Genomic DNA, 17,253 nt, shown 5'->3' on the forward strand with positions numbered 1-17,253 from the left:
AAGCGCTGAGAAAACATCTTTCACATATTGAAAAAACACCTTGATTTGAAGCATACAATGCACTTAAATAGGGTCTGCAGAGCTCTCTGTGTATTTTCCTCATCCACACTGGTGGCATTCATGATTGGACAACTGTCTCCTGCTGTGACAGGAACACTTTTTTTTTTTTTTACTGCTTTCTCATATTATTAAAGAAATTAGGATAGGGAACTCGGGAAAACGGGAAATAAATCGGTCTAAATTGGCATTTTTTGTGGGAAAACAAACATTTTCCATGTCCAATAAAGACCAAAAGTACTCCCACAGTGAAATAGCCACATTTTATATGTACACCAAAGAATATCGAATACATACTATTCAGACAACAAGGAAGTCTTGTAAATGTAGATTCAAATCATCATATGTCCCTTTTTGCTTGAAATAAGACTGGAATTAGTCCATAAAGTCAGGGAAATTGCAGGAGTACAGCAGTAAGGTTTCCCGCTTGGCTAAGGGGCGTGGTCTATATGACGGCATACAATTTGCATAATTGACGATGATGCATTAATTTTCTCTAGAATGGCTAACAAAATACATTAAAATAAATCAGTGTTTTAGTAATAACTACTAACATATCTTTTTCCATTGTTGCTGCTTATTGTACAATGTAACACAGGCCGTATGCCAGTGGCTGCAGCCCGTCTTTCAAGAAGGGAAAGCTCATTTTCAGCTACTCTCTAAACACGAGTACAGTCTCCAGTAACAGTTAAAAGATGCTAGATTTTACAAACAGAACGTCACTTACGGAATTGTAAAATTCTCCATATCTATTTCGGAACAACGGAATTAAACTAGAAAAAAACGCTCCGGCAGAGGTTACAATTCAAGACCGCTGAGAATCACTGTATAATATATTATATATATATATATATATATATATATATATATATATATATATATATATATATATATATATATATATATAATATATATATATATATATATATATATATATATATATATATATATGACATGCACCTGGGGATAGGTTGATTGGCAACACTAATTTGGCCCTATTGTGTGAATGTGAATGTCTATCTGTGTTGGCCCTGCGATGAGGTGGCGACTTGTCCAGGGTGTACCCCGCCTTCAAACCGAATGCAGCCGAGATAGGCTCCAGCACCCCTCGCGACCCCGAAAAAGGAAAAGCGGTAGAAAATGGATGGATGGATAATACACACACACAAACATGGATACACATGCACATGATTTTTTTTTTTTTACTTAGACCCTTATTTGTAAGTTGTGGAGGCTTTTATTTTGCCGTGGCACCGCATCATGATTAATTACATGTCGGGGAAACCCTGAGCAGTTTACAAGTGATGGGACCAACAAATGGGTTAAAGCATGAATGCTTAGTGAGAGCGTCAGGAGAACGGGGCTGAGGGTCGTTTATGCCCAACGCAGTGCAAATGGCCTGGAGAGAGTAAGGTTCGCCAGTTTATATTCACAGTGTTCGCTTCGGTGTCGGTTTCACATTTCTTCCTTCGCTTCCATATGATATGCAGAAGAATAAATATGAGACCGTTCCTCTGTTTACATATTCACACATTGTGCGGAGCCTGATATGGGTGTATTCTCTGGATAATGAGCTGACTATTTACATGTAACATTTTCCTCACCCGCTCTCTATGTCTATTCTACCCACCACCCGCCTTTCTGTCACTCTCGTATCATTCTTTTCAGAATCTCACTCGCCTTTACCCTGAGTGTCTCTCTCTCTCTCCCTCTCTCTCCCTCTCTCTCTCCTTGGGAGATTATTTGAATATGTGAGCTATTCAATGTGAATGAATAAAGAATCTCATCACAAACACACATTGGTGACACCTTATTAACCACATGTCAACTGCACATGACAGATGAAGTGAACACACACACACACACACACACACACACACACACACACACACACACACACACACACACACAAACACAAACACACACACACACACACACGCACACACACGCACACACAGTGTCTTATATTGGTTCTATGACAGTTTCATGTGACATGTAAGGAAATAAGTTGAGAAATGTACTTGAATGTTGTCTTATAGGCAGATTTAGCGTATTAAGTTTGCGAGAGTTATCACATTTGGCATTCACCATTTTTCCCCCCTTTAATTTCATCTTGATGACTAAGTGTTCATATATTTTCATTAAGTTTTGCCCAATTTTGTTTTGGAATTTTTAACATTCACATACAGTATCTGCAGGAATTGGTAGGTTACAAGCGGCTGAATTGGACTTTTTTTATTGGGATGGGAGAGTATTTGAGTGTCCTGAACTCCTGTGACGATTTAATTGTCTCTCAGCTCCCGATTCTGTAAACTATTCTACTGCATTACCAGCACCTGGACTCATTACAAGTAGTGATGGGTCAATGTATACTGAAGCATCGATGTGTGTCACTTTAAGAAAAGAAAAAAAAAACGTGACAAACTGTGTTTATCAGGAAACGCGTCTTTCGACTCACAAGTGACAGTTTGTCCAAAATAAAGTCGGAGAAGGAGTTTCCGTCTCCATTGATCTGGATGGAGCCAAGAAAAAGGAAACATTCCGACGTATTGATCAAAATAGGGTGCCTGTTCACTATTTGGCTCCCTGATCAGAGTTCCTTTCCGCATACCTATTCAAAACACTGCAATAGTGCAGTCTCAATACAGCTAGTGAGGCATCATTTACCCATCACTAGTTGCAAGTATTACAGTCATGTATCCTTAATTTTCTGCTTATCCATGGTCGACTTAGTTCTTCTCAAATGTGCTATTTGTAGCCATTATTCCGGACTTCCTCATTTTGATAAAAACATATATTTTTCAGTATCAAATGGTTCAAGTCAGTCAAAATAAATTGTTTTAAATAAGGATAAAACATTTTTTATTTTAGGCAAATGTAAGCACTTAAAACATTTTCTTTTGGACTAAAAAATAATGTAAGTTGATATATATTTTTTGTTTCCTTTAATGTTAAAAATACAATGGTAGGTAGAGGTGTTTCATAGCTAAATGATCCTGTTTATAGTTGTGGCAAGAGTGGGTGGGGGAAGGTGGGTGGGGGGGGGGGGGGGGATGTTTACTTCTTCCGAGGGGGCAGGGCGTGACAGAAAATAATTGAGAAGCATTGGCTTAGCCTTAGGGCAATAAGCCTCAGCAGAGAAACCAGGCTCTCCCTGGCTACTATGTCCAGCTCCTCCTGGGGGGATCCTGAGAACTTCCCAGCCCAGTTGAGACACAATCTCGCCAACATGCCTTGGATCTCCCCTGAAGCCTTTTTGCTGCTCGGACATGCCCTCCCCAGGGAGGGTTTCTGAGTGGTCTTCTGCCAAAATGCCCGAGCCACCTCATCCGGCTCCTCTCAATGTGGAGGAGTTCTTCCTGGATGACGGAGCTTATCAACCTGCCTTTAAATGAGACCCCAGCCACCCCATACTCGCGATTTCCTTTCATGAAAATAGGTTAGGGTAGGAATGTTGATCAACTGGTTTATTGATCTTTTCGGCTCAGCTCACTTTAAGAATCGATACAGACGCCACATCACCGTAGAAGTTGCACCAATCCGCCGGTTGATCTCACCAGCCCTCCTTCCCTCATTTCTGAACAAGACCCAAGATATGTCTCCGGATGTTCTCATGCATCCAGATCATTGTATTCTCAGGGCATTAGCTCCATCGCAACTTGACTGTTTGGTTTAGCAGTCTTCACTAGTTCATGTTCATAGGCTAGCCAAAATGACGCAAGATACACTATATTGCCAAAAGTATTTGGCCACCCATCCAAATGATCAGAATCAGGTGTCCTAATCACTTGGCCCGGCCACAGATGTAAAAAATCAAGCACTGAGGCATGGAGACCGTTTCTACAAACATTTGTAAAAGAATGGGCTGCTCTCAGGGGCTCAGTGATTTCCAGCGTGGAACAGTCATAGGATGTCACCTGTGCAACAAATCTAGTCGTGATATTTCGTCGCTCCTAAATATTCCAAAGTCAACTGTCGGCTTTATTATGATAAAATGGAAGAGTTTGGGAACAACAGCAACTCAGCCACAAAGTGATAGGCCACATATACTGACAGAGAGGGTCAGCGGATGCTGAAGCGCATAGTGGAAAGAGGTCGCCGACTTTCTTCACAGTCAGTTGCTACAGAGCTCCAAACTTTATGTGACCTTCCAATTAGCCCACGTACAGTACGCAGAGAGCTTCATGGAATGAGTTTCCATGGCCGAGCATCTAAGCCATACATCAGCAAGTCCAATGCAAAGCGTGGGATGCAGTGGTGTAAAGCACGTCGCCACTGGACTCTACTGCAGTGGAGACGCGTTCTCTGGAGTGATGACTCACGGTTTTCCATCTGGAAATCTGATGGACGAGTCTGGGTTTGGAGGTTGCCAGGAGAACGGTACATTTCAGACTACATTGTGCCGAGTGTGAAATTTGGTGGAAGAGGAATTATGGTGTGGGGTTGTTTTTCAGGAGTTGGGCTTGGCCCCTTAGTTCCAGTGAAAGGAACTTTGAATGCTCCAGGATACCAAAACATGTTAGACAATTCCATGCTCTCAACCTTGTAGGAACAGTTTGGAGCGGGCCCCTTCCTCTTCCAACATGACTGTGCACCAGTGCACAAAGCAAGGTCCATAAAGACATGGATGACAGAGTCTGGTGTGGATGAACTTGACTGGCCTGCACAGAGTCTTGACCTGAACCCGATAGAACACATTTGGGATGAATTAGAACGAAGACTGAGAACCAGGCCTTCTCGACCAACATCAGTGTGTGACCTCACCAATGCGCTTTTGGAAGAATGGTAGAAAATTCCTATAAACACACTCTGCAACCTTGTGGACAGCCTTCCCAAAAGATTTGAAGCTGTAATAGCTGCAAAAGGTGGACCGACATCATATTGAACCCTATGGGTTAGGAATGGGACGGCACTTCAAGTTCATATGTGAGTCAAGGCAGGTGGCCAAATACTTTTGGCAATATAGTGTACTTGAACTCCATACTTCGGGTCAGGATCAAATCTCTAACCCGAATATGACACTCAACAATCAACACATAATTGACCTACGGTAGGGAAGGGAATCACGTAGCCCCATTCCTGGGTGGATCTCGCGTGAGAGGAAGGTAGGGGGTGAATAATTTTGCAATGCAGTCTGCTGAAAATGATGGAAAGTGTCACTCTACATAGCAACTGACGCTGTGGTCAAAATTGGAATTGCCACCAAACACATTTTAAGATGTTCAACACAAGAAATGGGGCCGTATGAATCCCCTTCCTACTCTACCTTTTTATCGATTATATTGCTATTTCGCCCTGTTGTCTCATCTTATTTCAGATTCCCTTTCAAAGCCTAATCATCCGGAGTTCGCCGCAAGCAAAAATTAGGTTTTGTCTGTATGATTTCAGACTGCAAACATACATTTTCAGCAAGCCCTCACCTCTGACAATAAGGCCGGCAAAGTTGGACACCCCGGAGCCGCGCTCAGACTGGGTGACGCAGCGATACAGATCTTGATCCTGGTTAGTGACTTGGTTGAGATGGAATGAGGCGGAGAATCGCCGATGGTTGATGTTTTTCCTCTGAGACACGGGAATATCTTCTCCGTTTCTCCTCTGTTGAACAGACGTAGAAGCGGGCAGGGGGGGTTAACTGTCTTGCTTAAGGTCTACAGCGCGTGCACACACACACACACACTTTTATCTATCGTATCTCACTGACAGCAGGTTTGAAGGTCATGACTACAATAGAGCTGTAATGAAATCAGCAGCTATTAAACTGTTAATCGTGTTAGCTGCCAGAATGTATGGCCTGGGGTGTGTGTATGTGTGGTCTTACCTGGTATATTCAGTACGTGTAATATAACGTGTTTATGGTGAATAACTAGTGAATGCTTTTCATTCATATACAATACCTATCAACTAACATGGGTGCATTCATCTGCCAGGTTTCAAGAGGAACTTCACTTTTTCCAATTTTGTCTATAATACACAATCCTTACGTGAGACAAGAACGCGTATGTTTTTAAAAAAAATGTATTTTAAAAACGCTAGCGAAAGTCAGCAAACAATGGAGCCAATGAAAGTCACTTTATTCCGCCTATAAAGCCCTCTAACGTTTTATATACACCCTGTAAATATATTTGTAATGTATAAACAGACACATTTATAATAACATATTTACACATTTTGAACATTTTAAGCATATTCATTTTACAGATGCATCACAACATTTGCTTTTCCTTAACAACTACACTAGTAATCATGGCAGACTTTCATTAGAGACAACAAAGGATACTTTGGGACATATTATGATCCAGAACCTTATATTTTTCTAACCTGAATATAAGGAGGATGAGAAGCTGAGTGATAAGCAGATCCAGCTTTAGTGAAACAATCATGTAGCAGTATTGCTAAGTGCTAAACAAGAAATACAAACTACAATATATTAAAACAATCACTTACTGTACAATGTCTGCTCTCACCGTTTAGATTACTCATAAGAATTAACCAAAATTCTCATGCAGGTTAAAAAAAAAGGTGCTGCAAACAAGCGTCTTTTAGTGTCTTTCTCAGAGTTGTATGTCAAAATTGACCAACTTCTCGGTCTATGGCAGCAACATTCTACTATACAAATGAGAGGCATGGCTTATAATCTAGAATTACATTTCACCAACTCAGAGGCGATGCAGCAGCTCACCGGCTCAATATGTCAGCATAAGCTAGTTACAGCTCTCTGTAATCACTGCACGCTAAAGTAGTCTTTTAACATTAAGGCTTATAACAACAATATCGCTAACACTTGGTTAATGTTCAGGTCACGACAAGTAAATAGTGTATTGTTGGCGTTGTTTGGATGTTTTTTAGGGGGCTTAATGGCCGCAATAACGTCACGACTCTCATTACCCATTATCTGTAGCTGACTTTTGCTTGAGTTTATTTACAAGTTAGAATGCATGAAAAAAAGAAAACGTGTGTACTTGTTTTACATAAGGATTGTGTGATTCCACAAAAAGCGCAATTCCCCTTTAAGAGGCAATACATTTTGTTTCAATACATTGGGTGTGTTAAGTCACTGTGCGGATGTTTCAAGCACTTTAGTGTGTGCGTGTGTCTTTACCTGGAGCCAGAGTTTATTGTTAGATGTATCTCGTCCGGTGGCGATGCACTGAAAAGTGGCGTTCTGACCAGCGTTCACCTCCACATCCCCAAGACGCAGGAAATGAGGGGATTTATCTGAAGAAAATAAACAGATTTATAGGAATATGCATCTGGTGGTAAAGTTTACAGTAGGGATGGAACGTTATGAAAAATGTAATGTCAGGGTCTTGGTGACCAAAATTACCATGGTTATCGTCATGGCATTGTTAATTGTGCTCAAAAAGTACTTGTACACACTTATGACCATGTTTTATTTGAAAAGAATAAAACAATATAAAATAGCCACACAATATAATTTCTTGGAAGAAGAAATATGTTATATATTAATATTTTTTCTGGCCACTTAAGAGCCATATTATTTTTAGTTGAGTGTTTATATATGTTTATCTTCAACCCTTTCAATTTGTAAAAGTTTGTGTTTTTTCCAATGATAAAGAAAAAAACTTGTGTTGTGTGCATCATGTCCGGTTTTTTTGCTTTGAGTATCGATCTTGCACGTCAAAAGTTAGTCCAAGACTGACCCGCAATGTCCTCCCCAACTTGAATACGCTGGACCAATATTCAAACCGTGCACACGCTTCCTTATATATCGCGTCGGCCAAAGAGGAGGCTCCTTCGTGGGCTCTGCTCACCTCTCCTTTCTCTAAATCCTGTGGATCTGGAGGGGTTGACCACCACGAAGACAAATTCTTTTGTCTTCCGGGGTTTTATTTACTAATATACTTAATTAAAAGGCACAGACAGCACACAGCACGATTTTGTCAGAAATGATTACTGTTACTTTAAACTGTATGATGTTAATATGTTTTTATTTTTTTTCCATTAAAGCTTTAATGGAGAAAGATCTTAATGTCTCTTGTTTGCATGTTATCCAGCGCTAGCTTAGGTCTGGAGGTTTATTAAAGTGTTATCAATCACGGTTTTACGATCATTTTAATAAGAACTTGGGAAGTTTTACCGCGATTCATCATTATATCGTTTATCGTTACATCCCGATTACAGTTTATACCCGTGTGCATTCAATTGGAATAACCCCTATTTTGGGACGGACATTTTGTAACCCGCAGCGATATGTTGTCCATTACTACGATTCGATTTTAGAGGAGTCAGATGAAGCTAAATCTAAACGTTGCCACTGGCTGCTATCATCACTGTCGCAATGTCACAGCTTCCAACACTTAAACACAACGCTAAGGTATGGAATAAGCCTTCTCGACCCTCGAAGACGCAGCGTGGCTATTTTTATTCCAGGGATGTGATTGCAATCATAGATAGCAGCTGAAAACACACACGCAGTGAAAGAAGCGCACACACAAACCTGTGTGTCCACAAATGCAGCTGTGAGAATGAATGCTTCCACTGTGGAAGTTATACTTGCCGCTTTCTATTCAGTTTCTTCTCTCTTAACATTCAGACCCACTTCCACGTCACTTAACTAATCTCAGACATTTTTGACAACTTCTAATTGGGATGTATGCGTCATAGCTTTATGACTTAAAATCAATAGAACCTATCAGTAGTCAGACCAGGCTAAAAAAAAAAGTGGCACTGCTGCTAGTAGATGGACGGCCAAACGGGGATTTAATTGCTTTCATCGCGGTATGTTTGCACCCCCCAGACGCCTGTCCACGGGCTTCAGATGAACTCGCACGCGCCAGAGTTTCAGGAAGAGGCCTCTGGCGGTGCGGAAACACGGAGGAGAGAAAGGGCTTCGGAACGTAACGTGAATTTAAAAAGGATCGCAACCCTCATCACTTTGCTGTCAGCGCAAGACAAGACAGCTACTGTTCACTGCGCGCGCGTGTGTGTGTGTGTGTGTGTTGTGTGAGTCTGTTTGAAAGAGAAAGAGAGCTGAGTGGTCAGAATCTCCTCTCTCCATGACTGACCTAATACCGTTTCATTTCCCGCTTCGCTCTCTCCGACCCCCCCCCCCCCCCCACGTTTCTCTCTTCTCCCATCTCACACTCTTTGCTTCTGTTTTAGTTATCTCGTTTACCTACTACAACTTGTCCCTTCCCCCCCCCCCATCTTTGAGTCACCTTCTCGTCATTACCACTTATCTGTCCAGTCAACTGCGACAAAAACCATCCCCGGTTCGGTCTAATTAGTGGCCAGAGCTATAAGCGCCTACTCAGCGAACTAGGACTAATTGCTGGAATGCTAATGACTCACCGCATGGGTAGCTGAGCACCTGAATGTCATCTATAACGATGAAGCCTGCTTTCCTGTCCGAAATATCCGCTTCAAATATAACCTGAGGAGAAAAAAAAAAGGGTTAGGCTTTTACTACACAACATAGAAGTCAAAGCAATTGAGCTTTAAACATAGACTAAGTCGTACAGTGGTACCTCAACTTACAACCCCGATTTACGAATATTTGCAGACTTTTTGATTTACGAAATTTTAGATGGGGCCAAATATGCCTCTGTGTACGAATGCTTCGTTCATTCATTTTGTGTCCCGCCTGCAGGTAAAAAGCAGGGCACAGCATTTTTGGGGAGGCAGAGCCCTCCACGTCACTTGCTGCGCAGTACACTACCAGTCACTAAAAGGGATGTAAATGGCTTTGTGATGGACGATTCGATTCACATCTCCATACATGGGCTACGATGCAGTTCAAAAACCATTCATATATAAAACAGAACGATTTGATGCAAATTTAGTGTTTGAACAATTCGATACAATTTGATTTAGTGTATGAACGATTCAATGAAATTTGATTTAGTGTATGAGCAATTCAATACGATTTGATTTAGTGTATGAAAAATTCGATACGATTCGATTTAGTGTATGAACAATTTGATACGCTTCGATTTAGTGTATGAACGATTCGATTTAGTGTATGAACAATTCAATAAGATTCGATTTAGTGTATGAACAATTTGATATGTTTCGATTTAGTATATGAACGATTCAATAAAACTCTAATTAGTGTATGAATGATTCGATATGATTCAATTTAGTGTATGTACAATTCAATAAAATTAAATTTAGTGTATGAACAATTCAATACGATTCGATTTAGGGTATGAACAATTCAATAAAATTCAATTTGGTGTATGAACAGTTCGATACGATTAAATTTAGTATATGAACAATTCAATACAATTCAATTTAATGTATGAACAATTTGATACGATTTAATTTGGTATATGAACGATTCGATTTAGTGCATAAATGATTCAAAACGATTTGATTTAGTGTATGAACAATTTGATACGATTCGATTCAGTGTATGAACAATTCGATACAATTCGCTTTATTGTATGAACGATTCAATAAAATTCTAATTAGTGTATGAACGGTTCGATATGATTCAATTTAGTGTACGAACAATTCAATTACATTCAAATTAATGTATGAACAATTCGATACGATTCGATTTAGTGTATGAACAATTCGATCCGATTCGATTTAGTGAATGAACGATTCAATAAAATTCTAATTAGTGTATGAACAATTCAATGCGATTCAATTGTGAATGAACAATTCGATACGATTCGATTTAGTGTATAAACGATTCAATACGATTCAATTAATGTATGAACGATTTGATATGATTCAATTTATTGTATGAACGATTCAATACAATTCTATCTAGTGTATGAACGATTTGATACGATTTAGTATATTAACAATTCAATAAAATTCTATCTAATGTATGAACGATTTGAAGCGATTCAATTCAGTGTATGAACGAGTCAATAAAATTTAATTTAGTGCATGAACAATTTGATACGATTTGATTTAGTGTATGAAAGATTCAATAAAATTCAATTTAGTATATGAACGACTCGATGCAATTAAATTTAGTGTATGAACAATTCGATACGATTGGATTTAGTGAATGAATGATTCAATAAAATTCTATTTAGTGTAAGAACAATTTGATACGATTGGATTTAGTGTATGAACAATTCAATAAAATTCTATTTAGTGTATGAATGATTTGATATGATTCAATTTAGTGTATAAACGATTCATAAAAAATAAAATTTTGTGTATGAACAATTCGATATGATTAAATTTAGTGTATGAACGATTAAATTCTATAGTTAACATTTGTTGATGGACACATTCTTTTTACACTACAATAGAACAAAAGCATTCCTTCCTGTGCATACACTCCTTATGTTAGAGGATAATTAGTTAGGACTTTGGCACCAAGCGCTCAGAATAGATCTGTCCAAGCTAAGTCTATGAGCATGAACTGATGAAAACTGCTTGGATGAGAGGTCAAACGCCCTCCCAAACAACTGATCAGTTGAATGCCATGAGAATAACAATAACCTGATGAATCAGAACACCCATACGCACATTTATTCATCTTCACAAAAAAAAGAAAAAGAAAATTCTATAAAAGTACAATGCTTTCGGTATTTAAAATTTTTCGAAACACAACATGCATCCCCAAAGATGTTAAAGTAAAAATGCAAACATGTCACATGTCAAATACATATTTTTTCCATGTCAGTGTCATCACAGACGCCTAAGGGTTGAAGCCAATGACTTGACTGCAGGGCAGGACTTACGGGACAAAGACGGGAAGTGACGTGTGTTGTAAGGGTAAAAGGTTGTTGGAGATTGAGCCTGTTGTACGAAAACGTTGCATTTTGTGAAATAAAAAAAAAACTGAGAATCTGTCTGAGCCTCCATTCCTTGGAATGTTACAATATTGTCACGTATCTTGTGGAAATTAGGGGTAAATATTTTGCGTGCAGCCGTGACTCTTACGTTTTTGTTTTTTTCTATTCGCATCTCCGGTTACGTAACTAACGTAACAAGCGAGTGACTCTTTTCACGGTTTTGGCAAATAAACCACGTATGGTTTTAAAGACAAACCGTCAACTGATTTCTAGTTTGGAGCGTTCATGTGTCTACACTCGATGAACCTAAGGATCTTATCGATTGAAGGGACTGTAACCGACATCACAAATGTTGCATCTTGCATCGGCCTATTGCTAACAACCCGAGTCATTACCCAGTGCTTCAGCGCGTGTGACTTTTTTCTGTTTTAACAAGTTTTGTTATTTGTAAAACATTCTATAAATTTTTTTCATACGATATTTCATCTCATCTAAAAGAGTTTTTCTTTTTAAAAGTCACTTACTGTTAAAATGGTGGCCTTTTGTGGGCGAGGGTAAGCACAGATTAAATTGATTCAAATTAATTTCAATGGGCGACACGGAGTAGAGATACAGGTGTTTTTGAGGTACTGGGCCAAAGGTTACTGCTGTACACATGTCGCCGGCACATTTGTGGCGCCCCCTATGCAGTCTATGATTTCTTTTTCGGTGCCATTTTTTTCAGCCCTTCTCAGTTTTTATAAGTTACCGCCAATGTAGAAATGATCCATCTTAATAGCTACGGCAGTAGCATATAGCATATAGCAGTTAGCATCCCATGGCCCACAATGCACTTCTGCCATGACCCTCCCCCGCCGAATTCTTATTGGTTGACGTGTGTGTGACGATTGCTGACATTTTGCTTCATCTCTTCCGTGAATTAGATAAATATTATTTTGATATTTTACGGTAATGTGTTAATAATTTCACACATAAGTCGCTCCGGAGTATATGTCCCACCCACGGCCAAACTATGAAAAAAACTGCGATTTATAATCCGAAAAATACGGTACACATTATGTACATATACAAGTACATATACATACATACACTCATGCACATAATCACGTTTCATCAAACATATATTAACGTTGTTGCCCTAGGGTAAACTGGGTAACACATGGCACACTGACAAAGCTTAACCTATTGTTACTATAACAATCTACAAGGTTAATATAGGTTGCTTCTCTTTCTTCCCCTCCATTTTCCTGCATTCTTTCATATCTCTAGTTATCATTACGTATATGTATTGTTGCATTTGAACAACTGTATTGTTGATAAGAGGTAAATTATTGGTATTGTTCATTATCAATAGCGCTATTTCTATTGGTATTTGTATTGCTCCATTTGTAGTGTAATAATGCTCATTGTCATTTCTGTATTCTTTTTTTATTTCGCTAACTGCTTATTTGCTATCACTTTAACCATCATATTTGTACATGTCGTATTTGCTGATGTTGCTCTATTGTTGTTGTTATTGTTGTGTTTGCTGTTGTTGTTTTTGTCTCTCTGTCTAATCCCCCTCGTGTCCCCACAATTTCCCCCTCTGTCTTCCTTTTTTTCCTCTTTCAATCCACTCCTGCTCCGGCCCGGCTGCACCAAATGATAATATAAATACATTTAATAAAGTCAAATACAAATAATGCAACAAGAGAAGTATCCTACACTTCTCTTTTGTTAAGTAAATCTGAACAGCCGATATGGGCATCTACATCAATCTACATTTGCCTGAGAAGCTGGACAGGACAAAAAAAAAAAAAAAAGAAGCAATTAGTTGCTTGGTTCGTGGCGTCAATGTTTCTCGAATCATTTTGAAAAATGTTAAAGTCAATCTGACAATGCAGTGTATTTGTCAAAAAAAAAAGGATGTTTTGCCATATGTTTACCCTTTTGTGTGCAGAGATTCAGGAAGGAGATTAAGCAAATTCATGCAAAAAAGAAAACCTGTGCTGTAGTTTTATAGTAACAAATAATTACACATACATAAAAGGGCATAACTGTACTTGAACTTTGGTCAATAGGTTATTATTTACATTTGCTAGCAAAATTGCACCAAGATGAAGTCAGCGAGAGCCCCTAGTGAGGTACAGGTATGAACATGACGACCTGCCGGGTGTTTGGATTCATATATTCAGTCCAACAACCCTGTGAGATTAATGCTTCTTCCTGCTGGACCACAGTAATCTCCTTGGTACACATAAAATGCCTGGAAGAAAAACTAATAGAACGCTACAGCAAGTGAGGTGGAGAATGAAGGCTTGATCGTGTATGTGCTTCTCATTCTACCTCAGTTTTTTTTCATTCTCTTGGGTTTCTTTTCCTCTAATCTACATTTATGTGACCAATGTGAGCTCTTATTTGACACACAGTATGTCTACTCAAAAACTGCAAGTCATTTTTATCTCTAATTGATGTAGCGATATTGTCAGATCAGCAACATTGGGGTAAACGATTAAATTGGTTATGTAAGAACAAAGTGACAAAATAAATTTGGTGCCACCATCTTTGCCGTTGCCCCAGCTCATAAAACTGAGTGTAAGTACGTAAATTGTATTTATAAAGGGCTTTTCACATATAAAATCATAAAGCGTTGTACAAAACATAGGTGAATTAAAACAAGGGCAACATCTTAAAAATTGTAAAAAGTGGATTAAAAAAAGATAGTTAAAAGGTTCATTAACTAAAAATATTTACTTAAAAGAGAAGTCTTGAAATGTTTTTTTTAAAAGTGTCAACACAGTCAAGCTCACAGAGGGACTGGTGCAAGTTATTCCAGAGTCTGGGGGCTACAGCCTGGAATGCCAGGTCTCTGAGTTTTATAATGTTTTTTTGGAATATTTAAGAGACCCTGGCCTGAAGTGTGGGGACACAACACATCAGTGATGTACTGGGGGATCCCAACATGCAACGCACAGAAAGTTAGAACTAAAATCTTAAACTCAATGCGGAATTTGACTGGAAGCCAATCAAGACTGGATTAGAATGGGGGTAATGTGGGCTGTTCTGGGTACACCGGTCCAAAGTCTGGCAGCCGCATTCTGTACAGTCTGTAGTCTCTTCAGCGTTGTCTTGTTGGAAAGAGAACTGCAATAGTCTCTGCGTGTGAATTATCATTTCGAGATCGGATTTTGACAACACATTTCTCACTTTAGAGCGATTTCTCAGGTGATAAAAGCAGTTTTTGGTCAGTTGACGACAGTGACCCTCCAAAGACATTGACTGATTGAACACAACCCCAAAGTTTCTGAGGCTGGTTTTAACAGACGCGCCCAGAGCACCAAGGTTCTTGATCAGGGGGATCTTTTTATCAGGAGCAATGATCAGAGTTTCCGTTTTGTTAGAATGTAGCTTGTAACACACATAAAATGCTCGTGGTTGAACAGAGAATGTGTTGTCAACTGAGGGACCTTAGCTTATATTTAGTGAGTATTCGGAGTAGGCCTGGGCGATATGGCTTAAAAATAAAATTTCAGCTTTTTACACAAAAAATTTGATTTACAATTTTCCGCCTTAGCTTTTAAAAAAAAACATTGAATACAAATGGCAGAGATAATTCAAAACAAGTTTTTATTTGATTTGATCAAAAAATAGTACCGTAGATTGTAACACTGCATCTTAGTCTTGGCAGAACTATTATTTGTATAATGTTTTTAGACCAGATATAAACTGTACTTTTTATGGAATAATTTTCAAATAACTAAATTAAGAACTTCAACTCTCTGAATCATTTCGGATGGAATCGCTCAAAAAACCCCACAAATATCGAATTTAATTGTAAAACGAATCGTTACATCCCTAATATTAAGGTGTACGGCAGTCTTTTAATTTCAGTTGGCAGGTAATTGTAAAATTCAGAATATCGCACGAAAGTCCATTCAAGTAAGCAATTCAACTTCAAATGTAAAACTAATGTGACATAAAGTCATTACATGCAAAGTGAGATATGCCAAGCCTTAATTTGTTACAGTTTTTGAAAACTCCAAATTTTGGGATTTTTAATTCGAGGTTTTCATAAACTGTAACACAAAATCATCAAAATTATATCAAAAGAATATCTTGAGTTGCATGTTATGAACCTATGCCATTTATTAGCTTCACCTTGTGAATCTAATTGCTGGATTGAACAAACCTTTGCTGGATAGTCACATTTTTTTAGTTTCACCTGTATGTTACCAAATATGTCTCCTATACAGGCTATAATATGCTCACAAGTTATTTATAGCCTTCCTATGGTGGTCAAAATCAAAATCTAGGATAACTGCAGTAGGATAACACAGCTGAAGTAAACCTACCCATTTTTACTGATAGTCACATCTACTTTTCTTTATGCCATGTTTGTATGTATTTTTATAATGTTTACTTGGAGTCAAGCACACAATTGAACAGATGAGAGGAGGCCGCTAACAGGACAAGATAGAAGATTACCCGGTTGTTGTCATTCATCACTCGCAAGAGCATCAATGAACGGTTTACCCGAGACATGTTCTTCCCTCCCCTGCCAATTCATTCTGCCTGTGCAACCATCATTCTTTCCCTCCATGCTTCACTGTCAAGACATTGATCCACTCTTACTTGGTACCTTCACCACATTCCTACGGCATGAACGAATGAATACAATGCCAAAGACCCGTTAAGGAGGCGCGGGTTCACAGCTGTCTGGGCTATCAGCTACTCTCAGGAGCCAAACAACTTTGAAATCATGAACTCTGACATCACTTAGATCATTGAGGAGTTTAAGTGATAGTGAAACTGTAAAAAGCCTTAGGCTACAATTAGATATGTTGTTGTAGCAATACTTTAATGACCACATATGGAGAACGCCACAAATTGGAATGCAGACCTCCACCAAAGTTGACTTAACAAACTTGGAAAATAACTACAGTGTTTGTTCATGGAAAATGACAAACATATAGTGGTGTCATTATGATTCTATAGGATAGACCAGGGGTGTCCAAACTTTTTGACTTGGGGGCCGCATTAGACTAAAATAAATTTGGCTGGATGCCAAATACATGTAGATATTATATTAATATGATGGATATATATTTGATATAATGGATGTATAATTAATACAATTGGATATTAACAGTATGTAAAAGTTTGACTCCTATCTTGCTTACTTCCATGACAACCTTCTTAAAGTTATGTAATCAACCAAACATCAAGCAGCTAAAATGTGCCAAACATGGATAAGTGTGGGGAGAGTGTTTTACATTTTCCCCATCATGCACTCTAATGGGTGAACTTTTGAATTTGTTTATGGTGTTTGGACATTTTTCATAATATCCACAATGTTCAGTGAGCAAGTTGTTATTTGTGACCATGTGTGTTGCATTTTTTTTTTTGCACCATGACTAGGGAAGGTTGTTTGGATAATGTCATAAAAGTAAATGTGCTATTACTTCAAAGGGCTTTCAAGGGTCATTGATCT

The 17,253-nt window shown here is 38.6% G+C and overlaps 1 protein-coding gene across 9 annotated transcripts in view; it reads right to left on the reverse strand.

Annotated features, from left to right (window-relative positions):
- Positions 1-17,253, reverse strand: part of ptprk (protein tyrosine phosphatase receptor type K) — a 213,173-nt gene that overhangs the window by 98,915 nt on the left and 97,005 nt on the right. For all 9 annotated transcript variants that reach the window (XM_062033962.1, XM_062033969.1, XM_062033961.1 and 6 more), the window contains exons 7-9: positions 9,370-9,451; positions 7,157-7,272; positions 5,478-5,652 (exon numbers count right to left, since the gene is read on the reverse strand). In XM_062033962.1, coding sequence (XP_061889946.1) covers positions 5,478-5,652; positions 7,157-7,272; positions 9,370-9,451 — 373 coding nt within the window. The remainder of the gene's footprint in view (positions 1-5,477; positions 5,653-7,156; positions 7,273-9,369; positions 9,452-17,253) is intronic.

Source organism: Entelurus aequoreus, linkage group LG23 (genome assembly GCF_033978785.1).
Source record: "Entelurus aequoreus isolate RoL-2023_Sb linkage group LG23, RoL_Eaeq_v1.1, whole genome shotgun sequence".
Classification (NCBI taxonomy): domain Eukaryota; kingdom Metazoa; phylum Chordata; class Actinopteri; order Syngnathiformes; family Syngnathidae; genus Entelurus; species Entelurus aequoreus.